Source organism: Oncorhynchus gorbuscha, unplaced genomic scaffold (assembly GCF_021184085.1).
Source record: "Oncorhynchus gorbuscha isolate QuinsamMale2020 ecotype Even-year unplaced genomic scaffold, OgorEven_v1.0 Un_scaffold_1358, whole genome shotgun sequence".
NCBI lineage: Eukaryota > Metazoa > Chordata > Actinopteri > Salmoniformes > Salmonidae > Oncorhynchus > Oncorhynchus gorbuscha.
Window position 1 is genome coordinate 85,918 of NW_025746156.1, and position 21,583 is coordinate 107,500.

The 21,583-nt window shown below is 42.3% G+C and overlaps 1 protein-coding gene across 1 annotated transcript in view; it reads left to right on the forward strand.

The window, feature by feature from the left end:
• Window positions 1-21,583, forward strand: part of LOC124022360 (probable JmjC domain-containing histone demethylation protein 2C) — a 113,552-nt gene that overhangs the window by 43,997 nt on the left and 47,972 nt on the right. Inside the window, 3 exon segments of the mRNA XM_046337286.1 lie at window positions 10,117-10,222; window positions 11,351-11,475; window positions 21,131-21,218. Coding sequence (XP_046193242.1) covers window positions 10,117-10,222; window positions 11,351-11,475; window positions 21,131-21,218 — 319 coding nt within the window.

Sequence of the window (21,583 nt, forward strand, 5' to 3'; positions counted from 1 at the left end):
TCCTAGACTCCACCTCCTCCTAGACTCCACCTCCTCCTAGACTCCACCTCCTCCTAGACTCCACCTCCTCCTAGACTCCTCCTCCTAGACTCCTCCTCCTAGACTCCTCCTCCTCCTAGACTCCTCCTCCTAGACTCCTCCTCCTAGACTCCACCTCCTCCTCCTAGACTCCTCCTCCTAGACTCCTCCTCCTAGACACCACCTCCTCCTCCTAGACACCACCTCCTCCCCCTAGACACCACCTCCTAGACTCCTAGATTCCTCCTCCTAGACTCCTCCTCCTAGACTCCTCCTCCTAGACACCATCTCCTAGACTCCTAGACTCCTCCTAGACTCCTCCTCCTAGACTCCTCCTCAGAAAGGAGGACCAAGGCATCATAAAAAAATTATATTAAGAGAGCCTTGGTCCTCCTTTCTTTTGTTTTCATCAGTTATTTGGTGACGTGATATATTTAATATAGTTTGGTCTAAAAATGATCACTTTTTAAAAATTTTATTCATTGAGTAGGATGGTCCTCCCCTTCTTCCTCTGAGGAGCCTCCACTAATATGCATCTTGTCCTTGTTGTCTAGCTAGACACCATGTTTCTCTGTTATATTGCTGCTCTTATCCAGCTAGACACCATGCTGCTCTTATCCAGCTAGACACCATGATTATCTTATCCAACTAGACACCATGATTATCTTATCCACTAGACACCATGATTATCTTATCCAACTAGACACCATGATTATCTTATCCAACTAGACACCATGCTGCTCTTATCCAGCTAGACACCATGCTGCTCTTATCCAGCTAGACACCATGCTGCTCTTATCCAGCTAGACACCATGCTGCTCTTATCCAGCTAGACACCATGCTGCTCTTATCCAGCTAGACACCATGCTGCTCTTATCCAGCTAGACACCATGCTGCTCTTATCCAGCTAGACACCATGCTGCTCTTATCCAGCTAGACACCATGCTGCTCTTATCCAGCTAGACACCATGCTGTTCTTATCCAGCTAGACACCATGCTGCTCTTATCCAGCTAGACACCATGCTGCTCTTATCCAGCTCCATGCTGCTCTTATCCAGCTAGACACCATGCTGCTCTTATCCAGCTAGACACCATGCTGCTCTAGACACCATGCCTTATCCAGCTAGACACCATGCTGCTCTTATCCAGCTAGACACCATGCTGCTCTTATCCAGCTAGACACCATGCTGTTCTAGACACCATCTTATCCAGCTAGACACCATGCTGTTCTTATCCAGCTAGACACCATGCTGTTCTTATCCAGCTAGACACCATGCTGTTCTTATCCAGCTAGACACCATGATTATCTTATGTTCTGTCTGAGCTGCTGTCCCTCTAGTGTTCTGTCTGAGCTGCTGTCCCTCTAGTGTTCTGTCACCATGCTGCTGTCCACTGCTGTCCCTCTAGTGTTCTGTCAGAGCTGCTGTCCCAGTGTTCTGTCTGAGCTGCTGTCCCTGCTAGTGTTCTGTCTGAGCTGCTGTCCCACTGAGTCCTGCTAGTGTTCTGTCTGAGCTGCTGCTGTCCCAGTGTTCTGTCTGAGCTGCTGCTGTCCCTCTAGTGTTCTGTCTGAGCTGCTGTCCCACTGCTGTCCCTCTAGTGTTCTGTCTGAGCTGCTGTCCCACTGAGTCCTGCTAGTGTTCTGTCTGAGCTGCTGTCCCACTGAGTCCTGCTAGTGTTCTGTCTGAGCTGCTGTCCCACTGCTGTCCCTCTAGTGTTCTGTCTGAGCTGCTGTCCCACTGCTGTCCCTCTAGTGTTCTGTCTGAGCTGCTGTCCCACTGAGTCCTGCTAGTGTTCTGTCTGAGCTGCTGTCCCACTGAGTCCTGCTAGTGTTCTGTCTGAGCTGCTGTCCCACTGAGTCCTGCTAGTGTTCTGTCTGAGCTGCTGTCCCACTGTCTGTCCCTCTAGTGTTCTGTCTGATGGCTGCTGTCCCACTAGTGTTCTGTCTGATGGCTGCTGTCCCACTGAGTCCTGCTAGTGTTCTGTACTGTTGCTGTCTGTCCCACTACTGTCCTGTCTAATGGTGTTCTGTCTGAGCTGACTGTCCCATGGATGAGTCTACCAACCATAGTGTTCTGTCTGAGCTGCTGTCTAATGGATGAGTCCTGCTGTGTTCTGTACTGAGCCGCTGTCCCACTGAGTCCTGCTCTACTGTTGACTGTCTAATGGATGTATAGGTCTACCAACCATACTGTTGACTGTCTAATGGATGTATAGGTCTACCAACCATACTGTTGACTGTCTAATGGATGTATAGGTCTACCAACCATACTGTTGACTGTCTAATGGATGTATAGGTCTACCAACCATACTGTTGACTGTCTAATGGATGTATAGGTCTACCAACCATACTGTTGACTGTCTAATGGATGTATAGGTCTACCAACCATACTGTTGACTGTCTAATGGATGTATAGGTCTACCAACCATACTGTTGACTGTCTAATGGGATGGATGTATATGGATGTCTACCAACCATACTGTTGACTGTCTAATGGATGTATAGGTCTACCAACCATACTGTTGACTGTCTAACGGATGGATGTATAGGTCTACCAACCATACTGTTGACTGTCTAATGGATGGATGTATAGGTCTACCAACCATACTGTTGACTGTCTAATGGATGTATAGGTCTACCAACCATACTGTTGACTGTCTAAGGGATGTATAGGTCTACCAACCATACTGTTGACTGTCTAATGGATGGATGTATAGGTCTACCAACCATACTGTTGACTGTCTAATGGATGTATAGGTCTACCAACCATACTGTTGACTGTCTAATGGATGTCTAATGGATGTAGGTCTACCAACCATACTGTTGACTGTCTAATGGATGTATAGGTCTACCAACCATACTGTTGACTGTCTAATGGATGTATAGGTCTACCAACCATACTGTTGACTGTCTAATGGATGTATAGGTCTACCAACCATACTGTTGACTGTCTAATGGATGTATAGGTCTACCAACCATACTGTTGACTGTCTAATGGATGTATAGGTCTACCAACCATACTGTTGACTGTCTAATGGATGTATAGGTCTACCAACCATACTGTTGACTGTCTAATGGATGTATAGGTCTACCAACCATACTGTTGACTGTCTAATGGATGGATGTATAGGTCTACCAACCATACTGTTGACTGTCTGTATGGATGGATGTATGGATGTATAGGTCTACCAACCATACTGTTGACTGTCTAATGGATGGATGTATAGGTCTACCAACCATACTGTTGACTGTCTAATGGATGTATAGGTCTACCAACCATACTGTTGACTGTCTAATGGATGTATAGGTCTACCAACCATACTGTTGACTGTCTAATGGATGTATAGGTCTACCAACCATACTGTTGACTGTCTGGATGGATGTATGGATGGATGTATAGGTCTACCAACCATACTGTTGACTGTCTAATGGATGTATAGGTCTACCAACCATACTGTTGACTGTCTAATGGATGTATGGTCTACCAACCATACTGTTGACTGTCTAATGGTGTATAGGTCTACCAACCATACTGTTGACTGTCTAATGGGTGTATAGGTCTACCAACCATACTGTTGACTGTCTAATGGGTGTATAGGTCTACCAACCATACTGTTGACTGTCTAATGGATGTATAGGTCTACCAACCATACTGTTGACTGTCTAATGGATGTATAGGTCTACCAACCATACTGTTGACTGTCTAATGGATGTATAGGTCTACCAACCATACATGTTGACTGTCTAATGGATGTATACTGTTGACTGTCTACCAACCATACTGTTGACTGTCTAATGGATGTATAGGTCTACCAACCATACTGTTGACTGTCTAATGGATGTATAGGTCTACCAACCATACTGTTGACTGTCTAATGGATGTATAGGTCTACCAACCATACTGTTGACTGTCTAATGGATGTATAGGTCTACCAACCATACTGTTGACTGTCTAATGGATGGATGTATAGGTCTACCAACCATACTGTTGACTGTCTAATGGATGTATAGGTCTACCAACCATACTGTTGACTGTCTAATGGATGTATAGGTCTACCAACCATACTGTTGACTGTCTAATGGATGTATAGGTCTACCAACCATACTGTTGACTGTCTAATGGATGTATAGGTCTACCAACCATACTGTTGACTGTCTAATGGATGGATGTATAGGTCTACCAACCATACTGTTGACTGTCTAATGGATGTATAGGTCTACCAACCATACTGTTGACTGTCTAATGGATGTATAGGTCTATACTGTTGACTGATGGATGTATAGGTCTACCAACCATACTGTTGACTGTCTAATGGATGTATAGGTCTACCAACCATACTGTTGACTGTCTAATGGATGTATAGGTCTACCAACCATACTGTTGACTGTCTAATGGATGTATAGGTCTACCAACCATACTGTTGACTGTCTAATGGATGTATAGGTCTACCAACCATACTGTTGACTGTCTAATGGATGTGGATGTAGGTCTACCAACCATACTGTTGACTGTCTAATGGATGTATAGGTCTACCAACCATACTGTTGACTGTCTAATGGATGTATAGGTCTACCAACCATACTGTTGACTGTCTGATGGATGTATAGGTCTACCAACCATACTGTTGACTGTCTAATGGATGTATAGGTCTACCAACCATACTGTTGACTGTCTAATGGATGTATAGGTCTACCAACCATACTGTTGACTGTCTAATGGATGTATGGATGTATAGGTCTACCAACCATACTGTTGACTGTCTAATGGATGTATAGGTTAATTATGGAATGATGGATGGGTCTACCAACCATACTGTTGACTGTCATGGATGTATAGGATAGGACTGTAATAGGTCTAAACCATACTGTTGACTGTCTTGATGGATGTATAGGTCTACCAACCATACTGTTGACTGTCTAATGGATGTATAGGTCTACCAACCATACTGTTGACTGAATGGATGTTCAGGTCTACCAACCATACTGTTGACTGTCTAATGGATGGATAGGTCTACCAACCATACTGTTGACTGTCTAATGGATGTTAGGTCTACCAACCATACTGTTGACTGTCTAATGGATGGATGTATAGGTCTACCAACCATACTGTTGACTGTCTAATGGATGTATAGGTCTACCAACCATACTGTTGACTGTCTGTACCAACCATACTGTTCTGTCTAATGGATGTATAGGTCTACCAACCATACTGTTGACTGTCTGTTCTGTCTAAGATGGATGTATAGGTCTACCAACCATACTGTTGACTGTCTAATGGATGTATAGGTCTACCAACCATACTGTTGACTGTCTAATGGATGTCAGTCTACCAACCATACTGTTGACTGTCTAATGGATCAGGTACCAACCATACTGTTGACTGTCTAATGGATGTCTACCAACCATACTGTTGACTGTCTAATGGTCTGTCACCAACCCTGTTGACTGTCTGTCACCATCCTGTTGACTGTCTAATCAACCATACTGTTGACTGTCTGATGGATGTATAGGTCCTACTGTTGACTGTCTAATGGATGTCTACCAACCATACTGTTCTGTCATGGATGTCTGTCTGTCTGTACTGTTGACTGTCCTGTCTGTCTGTCTGTCTAATGGATGTCTGTCTGTCAGTCCTGTTCTGTCTAATGGATGTCTGTCCTGTCTGTCTGTCAGTCCTGTCTGTCTGTCTGTCTGTCTGTCTGTATGTCAGTCCCTGTCTGTCAGTCCTGTCTGTCAGTCCTGTCTGTCAGTCCTGTCTGTCAGTCCTGTCTGTCTGTCAGTCCTGTCTGTCTGTCCTGTCTGTCTGTGTCAGTCCATATCTGTCAGTCCTGTTCTGTCAGTCAGTCCTGTCTGTCAGTCCTGTCTGTCTGTCAGTCCTAATCTGTCAGTCCTGTCAGTCCTATCTGTCAGTCCTGTCTGTCAGTCAGTCCTGTCTGTCAGTCCTGTCTGTCTGTCAGTCCTATCTGTCAGTCCTATCTGTCAGTCCTGTCTGTCAGTCCTGTCTGTCTGTCCTGTCTGTCTGTCAGTCCTGTCTGTCAGTCAGTCAGTCCTGTCTGTCAGTCAGTCAGTCCTGTCTGTCAGTCCTGTCTGTCTGTCCTGTCTGTCAGTCTGTCTGTCTGTCTGTCCTGTCTGTCTGTCTGTCTGTCTGTCTGTCTGTCTGTCTGTCTGTCTGTCTGTCTGTCTGTCTGTCTGTCCTGTCTGTCAGTCCTGTCTGTCTGTCAGTCCTGTCTGTCTGTCCTGTGTCAGTCAGTCTGTCCTGTCTGTCAGTCAGTCCTGTCTGTCAGTCCTGTCTGTCAGTCAGTCCTGTGTCAGTCCTGTCTGTCAGTCCTGTCTGTCAGTCAGTCCTGTCTGTCAGTCTGTCTGTCTTCCTGTCTGTCAGTAGTAGTCCTGGGACTGGGAATCTGAGTCCTGTCTGAAGCCTGTCTGTCTTTTCTGGGTCAGAGTCTGTCAGTCCTGTCTGTCTGTCAGTTTTGTCCATAATGCAGAAACACCCTGTATGTAAGTCCTGTCTTTGTCCACTGTCTGAACAAATAGAAGTCTGTCCTCCAACACACTGATGTTACAGCCCATCTGTCAGAGTCAGTCCTGGGGAGTCCTGTCTGTCAGTCCTGTCTGGCCAGAGAGAGTCCTGTCTGGGAGGGGAGTCTGAGGGCCTGTCTGAGTCCTGTCTGGGTCTGTCTGGTCCTGTCTGTCAGTCCTGTCTGGGCCAGAGAGAGTCTGGGGAGTCCTGGGAGGAGGCCTGAGAGAGTCCTGGGGAGTCTGGGAGGAGTCCTGGCCAGTCCTGAGAGAAGGTCTGGAGGGAGGAGGGCCAGAGAGAGAAGGTCAGGGAGTCAGGCCAGAGAGAGAAGGGAGGGGAGGAGGGCCAGAGAGAAGGGGGGGGGAGGAGGGCCAGTCTGAGAGTCCTGGGAGGGAGGAGGGAGAGAAGGGGAGGGGAGTCCTGAGGGCCTGAGAGAGAAGGGGAGGGGAGGAGGGCCAGAGAGAGAAGGGGAGGGGAGGAGGGCCAGAGAGAGAAGGGGTCTGTCCTGTCTGTCTGGTCTGTCTGGAGGGCCAGAGAGAGAAGGGGGTCTGTCCCGTCTGGGAGGAGGGCCAGAGGGTCTGTCGGTCTGGGAGGGGTCGGAGGAGGGCCAGTCTGTCCTGTCTGTCTGGTCGGGGAGGAGGGCCAGAGAGAGAAGGGGAGGGGAGGAGGGCCAGAGAGAGTCGGGGAGGGGAGGTCTGGGCCAGAGAGAGAAGGGGAGGGGAGGAGGGCCAGAGAGAGGGGAGGAGGGCCAGAGAGGTCTGTCCTGGGTCGGGGCCAGAGAGAGAAGGGGAGGGGTCCTGGAGGGCCAGAGAGTCGGTCTGGGAGGGGAGGAGGGCCAGAGAGTCTGTTTGGGGAGGAGGAGGGCCAGAGAGTCTGTTGGGGAGGGGAGGAGGGCCAGAGAGAGAAGGGGAGGGGAGGAGGGCCAGAGAGAGAAGGGGAGGGAGGAGGGCCAGAGAGAGAAGGGGAGGGGAGGAGGGCCAGAGAGAGAGGGGGGAGGGGAGGTTTTTCTGGGCCAGAGTTGTATCTGGAGTATTTTAAATTCCATAATGGAGAAACACCCAGAGTAAGTGTTTTCCACTGGAGGGGAGGAGGGCCAACACACTGATGAGGGGAGGAGCCAGAGAGAGAGAAGGGGAGGGGAGGAGGGCCAGAGAGAGGAGGGGAGGGAGGAGGGCCAGAGAGGGGAGGGGGGGGGAGGAGGGCCAGAGAGAGAAGGGGAGGGGAGGAGGGCCAGAGAGAGAAGGGGAGGGGAGGAGGGCCAGAGAGAGAAGGGGAGGGGAGGAGGGCCAGAGAGAGAAGGGGAGGGGAGGAGGGCCAGAGAGAGAAGGGGAGGGGAGGAGGGCCAGAGAGAGGAGGGGAGGGGAGGAGGGCCAGTTAGATACAGATCTGTTGTTGTCTGTCTGGTTTTCTTCTCTTCCTCCATATCTACACACAGTTAGATACAGATCTGTTGTTGTCTGTCTGGTTTTCTTCTCTTCCTCCATATCTACACACAGGTAGACACCGATCTACTGTCTATCTATCAAGTGTGTGCAGAGCTGTCATCAAGGCAAAGGGTAGCTGATGAATCTAAAATACACAGTCAGGGTTCTGGTGACAACATAAAACCATGTGTTATTTCATAGTTTTGACATCTTCACTATTATTCTACAATGTAGAAAATAAAGAAAAACCCTGGTACACACACACACACACACACACACACACACACACACACACACACACACACACACACACACACACACACACACACACACACACACACACACACACACACACACACACACACACACACACACACACACACACACACACACACAGTGGCAAGAAAAAGTATGTGAACCATGCCTCAGCAAAAGACCAAAGATTAAGAATGGTTGACTTGGGCGGAGTAGACATTGGTGCTGGAAAACCTTGGTATGGCATGGGTGGAGTAAATTGGTGCTGGAAGATGGTATGGCATGGGTGGAGTAGACATTGGTGCTGGAAGACCTTGGTATGGCTTGGGTGGAGTAGACGTTGCTGCTGGAAAACCTTGGTAAGGCATGGGTGGAGTAGACATTGGTGCTGGAAAACCTTGGTATGGCATGGGTGGAGTAGACATTGGTGCTGGAAGACCTTGGTATGGCTTGGGTGGAGTAGACATTGGTGCTGGAAAACCTTGGTAAGGCATGGGTGGAGTAGACATTGGTGCTGGAAAACCTTGGTATGGCATGGGTGGAGTAGACATTGGTGCTGGAAAACCTTGGTGGAGCATGGGCGGAGTAGGCATTGGTGCTGGATGACCTTGATGGAGCATGGGCGGAGTAGACATTGGTGCTGGATGACCTTGGTGGAGCATGGGTGGAGTAGACATTGGTGCTGGAAGACCTTGGTGGAGCATGGGCGGAGTAGACATTGGTGCTGGATGACCTTGGTGGAGCATGGGTGGAGTAGACATTGGTGCTGGAAGACCTTGGTGGAGCATGGGCAGAGTAGACATGGGTGGAGTAGACATTGGTGCTGGAAAACCTTGGTGGAGCATGGGTGGAGTAGACATGGGTGGAGTAGACATGGGTGGAGTAGACATGGGCGGAGTAGACATGGGCGGAGTAGACATGGGCGGAGTAGACATGGGCGGAGTAGACATGGGCGGACATGGGCGGAGTAGACATGGGCGGAGTAGACATGGGCGGAGTAGACATGGGGGCGGAGTAGACATGGGCGGAGTAGACATGGGCGGAGTAGACATGGGCGGAGTAGACATGGGCGGAGTAGACATGGGCGGAGTAGACATGGGCGGAGTAGACATGGGCGGAGTAGACATGGGCGGAGTAGACATGGGCGGAGTAGACATGGGCGGAGTAGACATGGGCGGAGTAGACATGGGCGGAGAGACATAGTAGACATGGGCATAGACATGGGGAGTAGACATGGGCGGAGTAGACATGGGCGGAGTAGACATGGGCGGAGTAGACATGGGCGGAGTAGACATGGGCGGAGTAGACATGGGCGGAGTAGACATGGGCGGAGTAGACATGGGCGGAGTAGACATGGGCGGAGTAGACATGGGCGGAGTAGACATGGGCGGAGTAGACATGGGCGGAGTAGACATGGGCGGAGTAGACATGGGCGGAGTAGACATGGGCGGAGTAGACATGGGCGGAGTAGACATGGGCGGAGTAGACATGGGCGGAGTAGACATTGGTGCTGGATGAAAGGAAAGTTGACATCGTGGGGCTCATGAATTTCCTCATGTTCTGCTTCAGACCAGTGCCAACTGCTCACTTAAAATATGGTTTCTTGGTTTTTAATTGTAGTAAATATATTTGTCATGTATTGTCTGGTATAATACACAGGTTCTACCTCCAGTTGTAATGTACTGAATGGTCTTTAGTATGTATATAATACACAGGTTCTACCTCCAGTTGTAATGTACTGAATGGTCTTTAGTATGTATATAATACACAGGTTCTACCTCCAGTTGTAATGTACTGAATGGTCTTTAGTATGTATATAATACACAGGTTCTACCTCCAGTTGTAATGTACTGAATGGTATTTAGTATATAATACACAGGTTCTACCTCCGTCTGTGTCTGCAGGAGGAAGTGGACAGTTTGAGTCCTGTTCTCAGGGACAACCCTCAGCTTCATGAAGAGGTCCGGTTCTGGCTCAAAGATCAAAAGGTTCAGGACATTTTTTTGCAAGGTAAGAAACACTGATGTATTTAATATTTAACAAACCCAACCAACTTGCTGTTCACTGTGATGATGCTTAGTCCTTCGAGTCCTATTCCCTATATAGAACACTACTGTTGACCAGAGCCCTATTCCCTATATAGAACACTACTGTTGACCAGAGCCCTATTCCCTATACAGAACACTACTGTTGACCAGAGCCCTATTCCCTATATAGAACACTACTGTTGACCAGAGCCCTATTCCCTATATAGAACACTACTGTTGACCAGAGCCCTATTCCCTATATAGAACACTACTGTTGACCAGAGCCCTATTCCCTATATAGAACACTACTGTTGACCAGAGTCCTATTCCCTATATAGAACACTACTGTTGACCAGAGCCCTATTCCCAGAGCCCTATTCCCTATATAGAACACTACTGTTGACCAGAGCCCTATTCCCTATATAGAACACTACTGTTGACCAGAGCCCTATTCCCTATATAGAACACTACTGTTGACCAGAGCCCTATTCCCTATATAGAACACTACTGTTGACCAGAGCCCTATTCCCTATATAGAACACTACTGTTGACCAGAGCCCTATTCCCTATATAGAACACTACTGTTGACCAGAGCCCTATTCCCTATATAGAACACTACTGTTGACCAGAGCCCTATTCCCTATATAGAACACTACTGTTGACCAGAGCCCTATTCCCTATATAGAACACTACTGTTGACCAGAGCCCTATTCCCTATATAGAACACTACTGTTGACCAGAGCCCTATTCCCTATATAGAACACTACTGTTGACCAGAGCCCTATTCCCTATATAGAACACTACTGTTGACCAGAGCCCTATTCCCTATATAGAACACTACTGTTGACCAGAGCCCTATTCCCTATATAGAACACTACTGTTGACCAGAGCCCTATTCCCTATATAGAACACTACTGTTGACCAGAGCCCTATTCCCTACAGATGTCTGAATTTGTACATCTAGCCAGGCTACAGATGTCTGAATTGGTACATCTAGCCAGGCTACAGATGTCTGAATTGTATCCGAAGTGGAATAAGTGACTAGTTTCAGTCTGTGTTTAACCCCAAGATGCTGTGTGTCACCATGTTGCACCTGTCCCCTGTCCTTCAGGTCCGTATTCATTAAATGGTTACCGAGTTCGTGTTTACAGACAAGACTCAGCCACTCAGTGGTTCACAGGGATCATCACACATCATGACCTCTTCAGCCGTAATATGGTTGTGATGAATGACCAGGTAAATACACTCCTGTCTCCATATTAAATACACCTCTATACTCCTGTCTCCATATTAAATACACCTCTATACTCCTGTCTCCATATTAAATACACCTCTATACTCCTGTCTCCATATTAAATACACCTCTATACTCCTCCATATTAAATACACCTCTATACTCCTCCATATTAAATACACCTCTATACTCCTGTCTCCATATTAAATACACCTCTATACTCCTGTCTCCATATTAAATACACCTCTATACTCCTGTCTCCATGTTAAATACACCTCTATACTCCTGTCTCCATATTAAATACACCTCTATACTCCTGTCTCCATGTTAAATACACCTCTATACTCCTCCATATTAAATACACCTCTATACTCCTCCATATTAAATACACCTCTATACTCCTGTCTCCATATTAAATACACCTCTATACTCCTGTCTCCATATTAAATACACCTCTATACTCCTCCATGTTAAATACACCTCTATACTCCTGTCTCCATATATACACCTCTATACTCCTCCATGTTAAATACACCTCTATACTCCTGTCTCCATATTAAATACACCTCTATACTCCTCCATGTTAAATACACCTCTATACTCCTGTCTCCATATTAAATACACCTCTATACTCCTCCATATTAAATACACCTCTATACTCCTCCATGTTAAATACACCTCTATACTCCTGTCTCCATATTAAATACACCTCTATACTCCTGTCTCCATATTAAATACACCTCTATACTCCTGTCTCCATATTAAATACACCTCTATACTCCTCCATATTAAATACACCTCTATACTCCTGTCTCCATATTAAATACACCTCTATACTCCTGTCTCCATATTAAATACACCTCTATACTCCTCCATATTAAATACACCTCTATACTCCTCCATATTAAATACACCTCTATACTCCTCCATATTAAATACACCTCTATACTCCTGTCTCCATATTAAATACACCTCTATACTCCTGTCTCCATATTAAATACACCTCTATACTCCTCCATATTAAATACACCTCTATACTCCTGTCTCCATATTAAATACACCTCTATACTCCTCCATATTAAATACACCTCTATACTCCTGTCTCCATATTAAATACACCTCTATACTCCTCCATATTAAATACACCTCTATACTCCTGTCTCCATATTAAATACACCTCTATACTCCTGTCTCCATATTAAATACACCTCTATACTCCTGTCTCCATATTAAATACACCTCTATACTCCTCCATATTAAATACACCTCTATACTCCTGTCTCCATATTAAATACACCTCTATACTCCTGTCTCCATATTAAATACACCTCTATACTCCTGTCTCCATATTAAATACACCTCTATACTCCTGTCTCCATATTAAATACACCTCTATACTCCTGTCTCCATATTAAATACACCTCTATACTCCTGTCTCCATATTAAATACACCTCTATACTCCTGTCTCCATATTAAATACACCTCTATACTCCTGTCTCCATATTAAATACACCTCTATACTCCTGTCTCCATATTAAATACACCTCTATACATATTAAATCCTGTACTCTCCATATTAAATACACCTCTATACTCCTGTCTCCATATTAAATACACCTCTATACTCCCTCCATATTAAATACACCTCTATACTCCTGTCTCCATATTAAATACACCTCTATACTCCTCCATATTAAATACACCTCTATACTCCTGTCTCCATATTAAATACACCTCTATACTCTGTCTCCATATTAAATACACCTCTATACTCCTGTCTCCATATTAAATACACCTCTATACTCCTGTCTCCATATTAAATACACCTCTATACTCCTGTCTCCATATTAAATACACCTCTATACTCCTGTCTCCATATTAAATACACCTCTATACTCCTCCATATTAAATACACCTCTATACTCCTGTCTCCATATTAAATACACCTCTATACTCCTGTCTCCATATTAAATACACCTCTATACTCCTGTCTCCATATTAAATACACCTCTATACTCCTGTCTCCATATTAAATACACCTCTATACTCCTGTCTCCATATTAAATACACCTCTATACTCCTGTCTCCATATTAAATACACCTCTATACTCCTGTCTCCATATTAAATACACCTCTATACTCCTGTCTCCATATTAAATACACCTCTATACTCCTGTCTTAAATACACCTCTATACTCCTGTCTCCATATTAAATACACCTCTATACTCCTGTCTCCATATTAAATACACCTCTATACTCCTGTCTCCATATTAAATACACCTCTATACTCCTCCATATTAAATACACCTCTATACTCCTGTCTCCATATTAAATACACCTCTATACTCCTGTCTCCATATTAAATACACCTCTATACTCCTGTCTCCATATTAAATACACCTCTATACTCTGTCTCCATATTAAATACACCTCTATACTCCTGTCTCCATATTAAATACACCTCTATACTCCTGTCTCCATATTAAATACACCTCTATACTCCTCCATATTAAATACACCTCTATACTCCTCCATATTAAATACACCTCTATACTCCTCCATATTAAATACACCTCTATACTCCTGTCTCCATATTAAATACACCTCTATACTCCCTCCATATTAAATACACCTCTATACTCCTGTCTCCATATTAAATACACCTCTATACTCCTGTCTCCATATTAAATACACCTCTATACTCCTGTCTCCATATTAAATACACCTCTATACTCCTCTCCATATTAAATACACCTCTATACTCCTGTCTCCATATTAAATACACCTCTATACTCCTGTCTCCATATTAAATACACCTCTATACTCCTCCATATTAAATACACCTCTATACTCCTGTCTCCATATTAAATACACCTCTATACTCCTCCATGTTAAATACACCTCTATACTCCTGTCTCCATATTAAATACACCTCTATACTCCTGTCTCCATATTAAATACACCTCTATACTCCTGTCTCCATATTAAATACACCTCTATACTCCTGTCTCCATATTAAATACACCTCTATACTCCTGTCTCCATATTAAATACACCTCTATACTCTGTCTCCATATTAAATACACCTCTATACTCCTGTCTCCATATTAAATACACCTCTATACTCTGTCTCCATATTAAATACACCTCTATACTCCTCCATATTAAATACACCTCTATACTCCTCCATATTAAATACACCTCTATACTCCTGTCTCCATGTTAAATACACCTCTATACTCCTCCATATTAAATACACCTCTATACTCCTGTCTCCATATTAAATACACCTCTATACTCCTGTCTCCATATTAAATACACCTCTATACTCCTGTCTCCATATTAAATACACCTCTATACTCCTGTCTCCATATTAAATACACCTCTATACTCCTGTCTCCATGTTAAATACACCTCTATACTCCTGTCTCCATATTAAATACACCTCTATACTCCTCCATGTTAAATACACCTCTATACTCCTCCATATTAAATACACCTCTATACTCCTCCATATTAAATACACCTCTATACTCCTCCATATTAAATACACCTCTATACTCCTCCATGTTAAATACACCTCTATACTCCTGTCTCCATATTAAATACACCTCTATACTCCTGTCTCCATATTAAATACACCTCTATACTCCTGTCTCCATATTAAATACACCTCTATACTCCTGTCTCCATATTAAATACACCTCTATACTCCTGTCTCCATATTAAATACACCTCTATACTCCTCCATATTAAATACACCTCTATACTCCTGTCCATATTAAATACACCTCTATACTCCTCCATATTAAATACACCTCTATACTCCTCCATATTAAATACACCTCTATACTCCTGTCTCCATATTAAATACACCTCTATACTCCTCCATATTAAATACACCTCTATACTCCTGTCTCCATATTAAATACACCTCTATACTCCTGTCTCCATATTAAATACACCTCTATACTCCTGTCTCCATGTTAAATACACCTCTATACTCCTGTCTCCATATTAAATACACCTCTATACTCCTGTCTCCATATTAAATACACCTCTATACTCCTCCATATTAAATACACCTCTATACTCCTGTCTCCATATTAAATACACCTCTATACTCCTCCATGTTAAATACACCTCTATACTCCTCCATGTTAAATACACCTCTATACTCCTGTCTCATATTAAATACACTATACTCCTCCATATTAAATACACCTCTATACTCCTCCATATTAAATACACCTCTATACTCCTGTCTCCATGTTAAATACACCTCTATACTCCTGTCTCCATATTAAATACACCTCTATACTCCTGTCTCCATATTAAATACACCTCTATACTCCTGTCTCCATATTAAATACACCTCTATACTCCTGTCTCCATATTAAATACACCTCTATACTCCTCCATATTAAATACACCTCTATACTCCTGTCTCCATATTAAATACACCTCTATACTCCTCCATATTAAATACACCTCTATACTCCTCCATATTAAATACACCTCTATACTCCTGTCTCCATATTAAATACACCTCTATACTCCTGTCTCCATATTAAATACACCTCTATACTCCTGTCTCCATATTAAATACACCTCTATACTCCTCCATGTTAAATACACCTCTATACTCCTCCATATTAAATACACCTCTATTTTCCTCCATATTAAATACACCTCTATACTCCTGTCTCCATATTAAATACACCTCTATACTCCTGTCTCCATGTTAAATACACCTCTATACTCCTGTCTCCATATTAAATACACCTCTATACTCCTGTCTCCATATTAAATACACCTCTATACTCCTCCATATTAAATACACCTCTATACTCCTCCATATTAAATACACCTCTATACTCCTGTCTCCATATTAAATACACCTCTATACTCCTGTCTCCATATTAAATACACCTCTATACTCCTCCATGTTAAATACACCTCTATACTCCTGTCTCCATATATACACCTCTATACTCCTCCATGTTAAATACACCTCTATACTCCTGTCTCCATATTAAATACACCTCTATACTCCTCCATATTAAATACACCTCTATACTCCTGTCTCCATATTAAATACACCTCTATACTCCTCCATATTAAATACACCTCTATACTCCTCCATGTTAAATACACCTCTATACTCCTGTCTCCATATTAAATACACCTCTATACTCCTGTCTCCATATTAAATACACCTCTATACTCCTGTCTCCATATTAAATACACCTCTATACTCCTCCATATTAAATACACCTCTATACTCCTGTCTCCATATTAAATACACCTCTATACTCCTGTCTCCATATTAAATACACCTCTATACTCCTCCATATTAAATACACCTCTATACTCCTGTCTCCATATTAAATACACCTCTATACTCCTCCATATTAAATACACCTCTATACTCCTGTCTCCATATTAAATACACCTCTATACTCCTCCATATTAAATACACCTCTATACTCCTCCATATTAAATACACCTCTATACTCCTGTCTCCATATTAAATACACCTCTATACTCCTCCATATTAAATACACCTCTATACTCCTGTCTCCATATTAAATACACCTCTATACTCCTGTCTCCATATTAAATACACCTCTATACTCCTGTCTCCATATTAAATACACCTCTATACTCCTGTCTCCATATTAAATACACCTCTATACTCCTGTCTCCATATTAAATACACCTCTATACTCCTCCATGTTAAATACACCTCTATACTCCTGTCTCCATATTAAATACACCTCTATACTCCTCCATATTAAATACACCTCTATACTCCTGTCTCCATATTAAATACACCTCTATACTCCTCCATATTAAATACACCTCTATACTCCTGTCTCCATATTAAATACACCTCTATACTCCTGTCTCCATATTAAATACACCTCTATACTCCTGTCTCCATATTAAATACACCTCTATACTCCTGTCTCCATATTAAATACACCTCTATACTCCTGTCTCCATATTAAATACACCTCTATACTCCTGTCTCCATATTAAATACACCTCTATACTCCTCCATATTAAATACACCTCTATACTCCTGTCTCCATATTAAATACACCTCTATACTCCTCCATATTAAATACACCTCTATACTCCTGTCTCCATATTAAATACACCTCTATACTCCTCCATATTAAATACACCTCTATACTCCTGTCTCCATATTAAATACACCTCTATACTCCTGTCTCCATGTTAAATACACCTCTATACTCCTGTCTCCATATTAAATACACCTCTATACTCCTGTCTCCATATTAAATACACCTCTATACTCCTCCATATTAAATACACCTCTATACTCCTGTCTCCATATTAAATACACCTCTATACTCCTGTCTCCATATTAAATACACCTCTATACTCCTCCATATTAAATACACCTCTATACTCCTGTCTCCATATTAAATACACCTCTATACTCCTGTCTCCATATTAAATACACCTCTATACTCCTGTCTCCATATTAAATACACCTCTATACTCCTGTCTCCATATTAAATACACCTCTATACTCCTCCATATTAAATACACCTCTATACTCCTGTCTCCATATTAAATACACCTCTATACTCCTGTCTCCATATTAAATACACCTCTATACTCCTGTCTCCATATTAAATACACCTCTATACTCCTGTCTCCATATTAAATACACCTCTATACTCCTGTCTCCATATTAAATACACCTCTATACTCCTCCATATTAAATACACCTCTATACTCCTCCATATTAAATACACCTCTATACTCCTGTCTCCATATTAAATACACCTCTATACTCCTCCATATTAAATACACCTCTATACTCCTCCATATTAAATACACCTCTATACTCCTGTCTCCATATTAAATACACCTCTATACTCCTGTCTCCATATTAAATACACCTCTATACTCCCTCCATATTAAATACACCTCTATACTCCCTCCATATTAAATACACCTCTATACTCCTGTCTCCATGTTAAATACACCTCTATACTCTGTCTCCATATTAAATACACCTCTATACTCCTGTCTCCATATTAAATACACCTCTATACTCCTGTCTCCATATTAAATACACCTCTATACTCCTGTCTCCATGTTAAATACACCTCTATACTCTGTCTCCATATTAAATACACCTCTATACTCCTGTCTCCATATTAAATACACCTCTATACTCCTGTCTCCATATTAAATACACCTCTATACTCCTCCATATTAAATACACCTCTATACTCCTGTCTCCATATTAAATACACCTCTATACTCCTGTCTCCATATTAAATACACCTCTATACTCCTGTCTCCATATTAAATACACCTCTATACTCCTGTCTCCATATTAAATACACCTCTATACTCCTGTCTCCATGTTAAATACACCTCTATACTCCTGTCTCCATATTAAATACACCTCTATACTCCTGTCTCCATATTAAATACACCTCTATACTCCTCCATATTAAATACACCTCTATACTCCTGTCTCCATATTAAATACACCTCTATACTCCTCCATATTAAATACACCTCTATACTCCTCCATATTAAATACACCTCTATACTCCTCCATATTAAATACACCTCTATACTCCCTCCATGTTAAATACACCTCTATACTCCTCCATATTAAATACACCTCTATACTCCCGTCTCCATATTAAATACACCTCTATACTCCTGTCTCCATATTAAATACACCTCTATACTCCTGTCTCCATATTAAATACACCTCTATACTCCTGTCTCCATATTAAATACACCTCTATACTCCTCCATGTTAAATACACCTCTATACTCCTGTCTCCATATTAAATACACCTCTATACTCCTCCATGTTAAATACACCTCTATACTCCTCCATATTAAATACACCTCTATACTCCTCCATATTAAATACACCTCTATACTCCTCCATATTAAATACACCTCTATACTCCTGTCTCCATGTTAAATACACCTCTATACTCCCTCCATATTAAATACACCTCTATACTCCTGTCTCCATATTAAATACACCTCTATACTCCTGTCTCCATATTAAATACACCTCTATACTCCTGTCTCCATATTAAATACACCTCTATACTCCTGTCTCCATATTAAATACACCTCTATACTCCTCCATATTAAATACACCTCTATACTCCTCCATGTTAAATACACCTCTATACTCCTCCATATTAAATACACCTCTATACTCCTCCATATTAAATACACCTCTATACTCCTCCATATTAAATACACCTCTATACTCCTCCATGTTAAATACACCTCTATACTCCTGTCTCCATATTAAATACACCTCTATACTCCTGTCTCCATATTAAATACACCTCTATACTCCTGTCTCCATGTTAAATACACCTCTATACTCCTGTCTCCATGTTAAATACACCTCTATACTCCTGTCTCCATATTAAATACACCTCTATACTCCTCCATATTAAATACACCTCTATACTCCTGTCTCCATATTAAATACACCTCTATACTCCTCCATGTTAAATACACCTCTATACTCCTCCATATTAAATACACCTCTATACTCCTCCATATTAAATACACCTCTATACTCCTCCATATTAAATACACCTCTATACTCTGTCTCCATGTTAAATACACCTCTATACTCCTGTCTCCATATTAAATACACCTCTATACTCCTGTCTCCATGTTAAATACACCTCTATACTCCTGTCTCCATATTAAATACACCTCTATACTCCTGTCTCCATATTAAATACACCTCTATACTCCTCCATGTTAAATACACCTCTATACTCCTGTCTCCATATTAAATACACCTCTATACTCCTCCATATTAAATACACCTCTATACTCCTCCATGTTAAATACACCTCTATACTCCTGTCTCCATATTAAATACACCTCTATACTCCTGTCTCCATATTAAATACACCTCTATACTCCTCCATATTAAATACACCTCTATACTCCTCCATATTAAATACACCTCTATACTCCTGTCTCCATATTAAATACACCTCTATACTCCTCCATGTTAAATACACCTCTATACTCCTGTCTCCATATTAAATACACCTCTATACTCCTGTCTCCATATTAAATACACCTCTATACTCCTGTCTCCATATTAAATACACCTCTATACTCCTCCATATTAAATACACCTCTATACTCCTCCTGTCTCCATATTAAATACACCTCTATACTCCTCCATGTTAAATACACCTCTATACTCCTGTCTCCATGTTAAATACACCTCTATACTCCTGTCTCCATATTAAATACACCTCTATACTCCTGTCTCCATGTTAAATACACCTCTATACTCCTGTCTCCATGTTAAATACACCTCTATACTCCTGTCTCCATATTAAATACACCTCTATACTCCTCCATATTAAATACACCTCTATACTCCTCCATATTAAATACACCTCTATACTCCTCCATATTAAATACACCTCTATACTCCTGTCTCCTGTTAAATGACCTCTACTAGGTTCTAGAGCCCCAGTTAAATACCCCTCTATGACCCCTGTCTGTCTCATATGTCTGTGACCTCTACTAGGTTCTAGAGCCCCATATTACGTTGACCCTGTCTCTCTGTTGTGACCTCTACTAGGTTCTAGAGCCCCAGAACGTTGACCCCTCTATGATCCAGATGACCATATTCTACATGTGGTACTCTCTGCTGAAAGGAGAGAACATTGGTATCCAGTCCTCCATCCATTACCAGAACAACTCCTGTCTCCATATTAAACACACACTCTATACTCCTGTCTCCATGGTTAAATACACCTCATACTGGTGTCTCCATATTAAATACACCTCACACTCCTGTCTCCATACATAAACCCTATACTCCTGTCTCCATATTAAACACACACACTATACTCACTGTCTCCATATTAAATACACCACATACACACTCCATGTTAAATACACCTCATACACACTCCACATTAAATACACCTCTATACTCCTCACATGTTACAAACCCTATACGCCTGCGCACACACATATTAAACACACACACACACTCCTGGTAGTTAAATACACACACACACACACACTC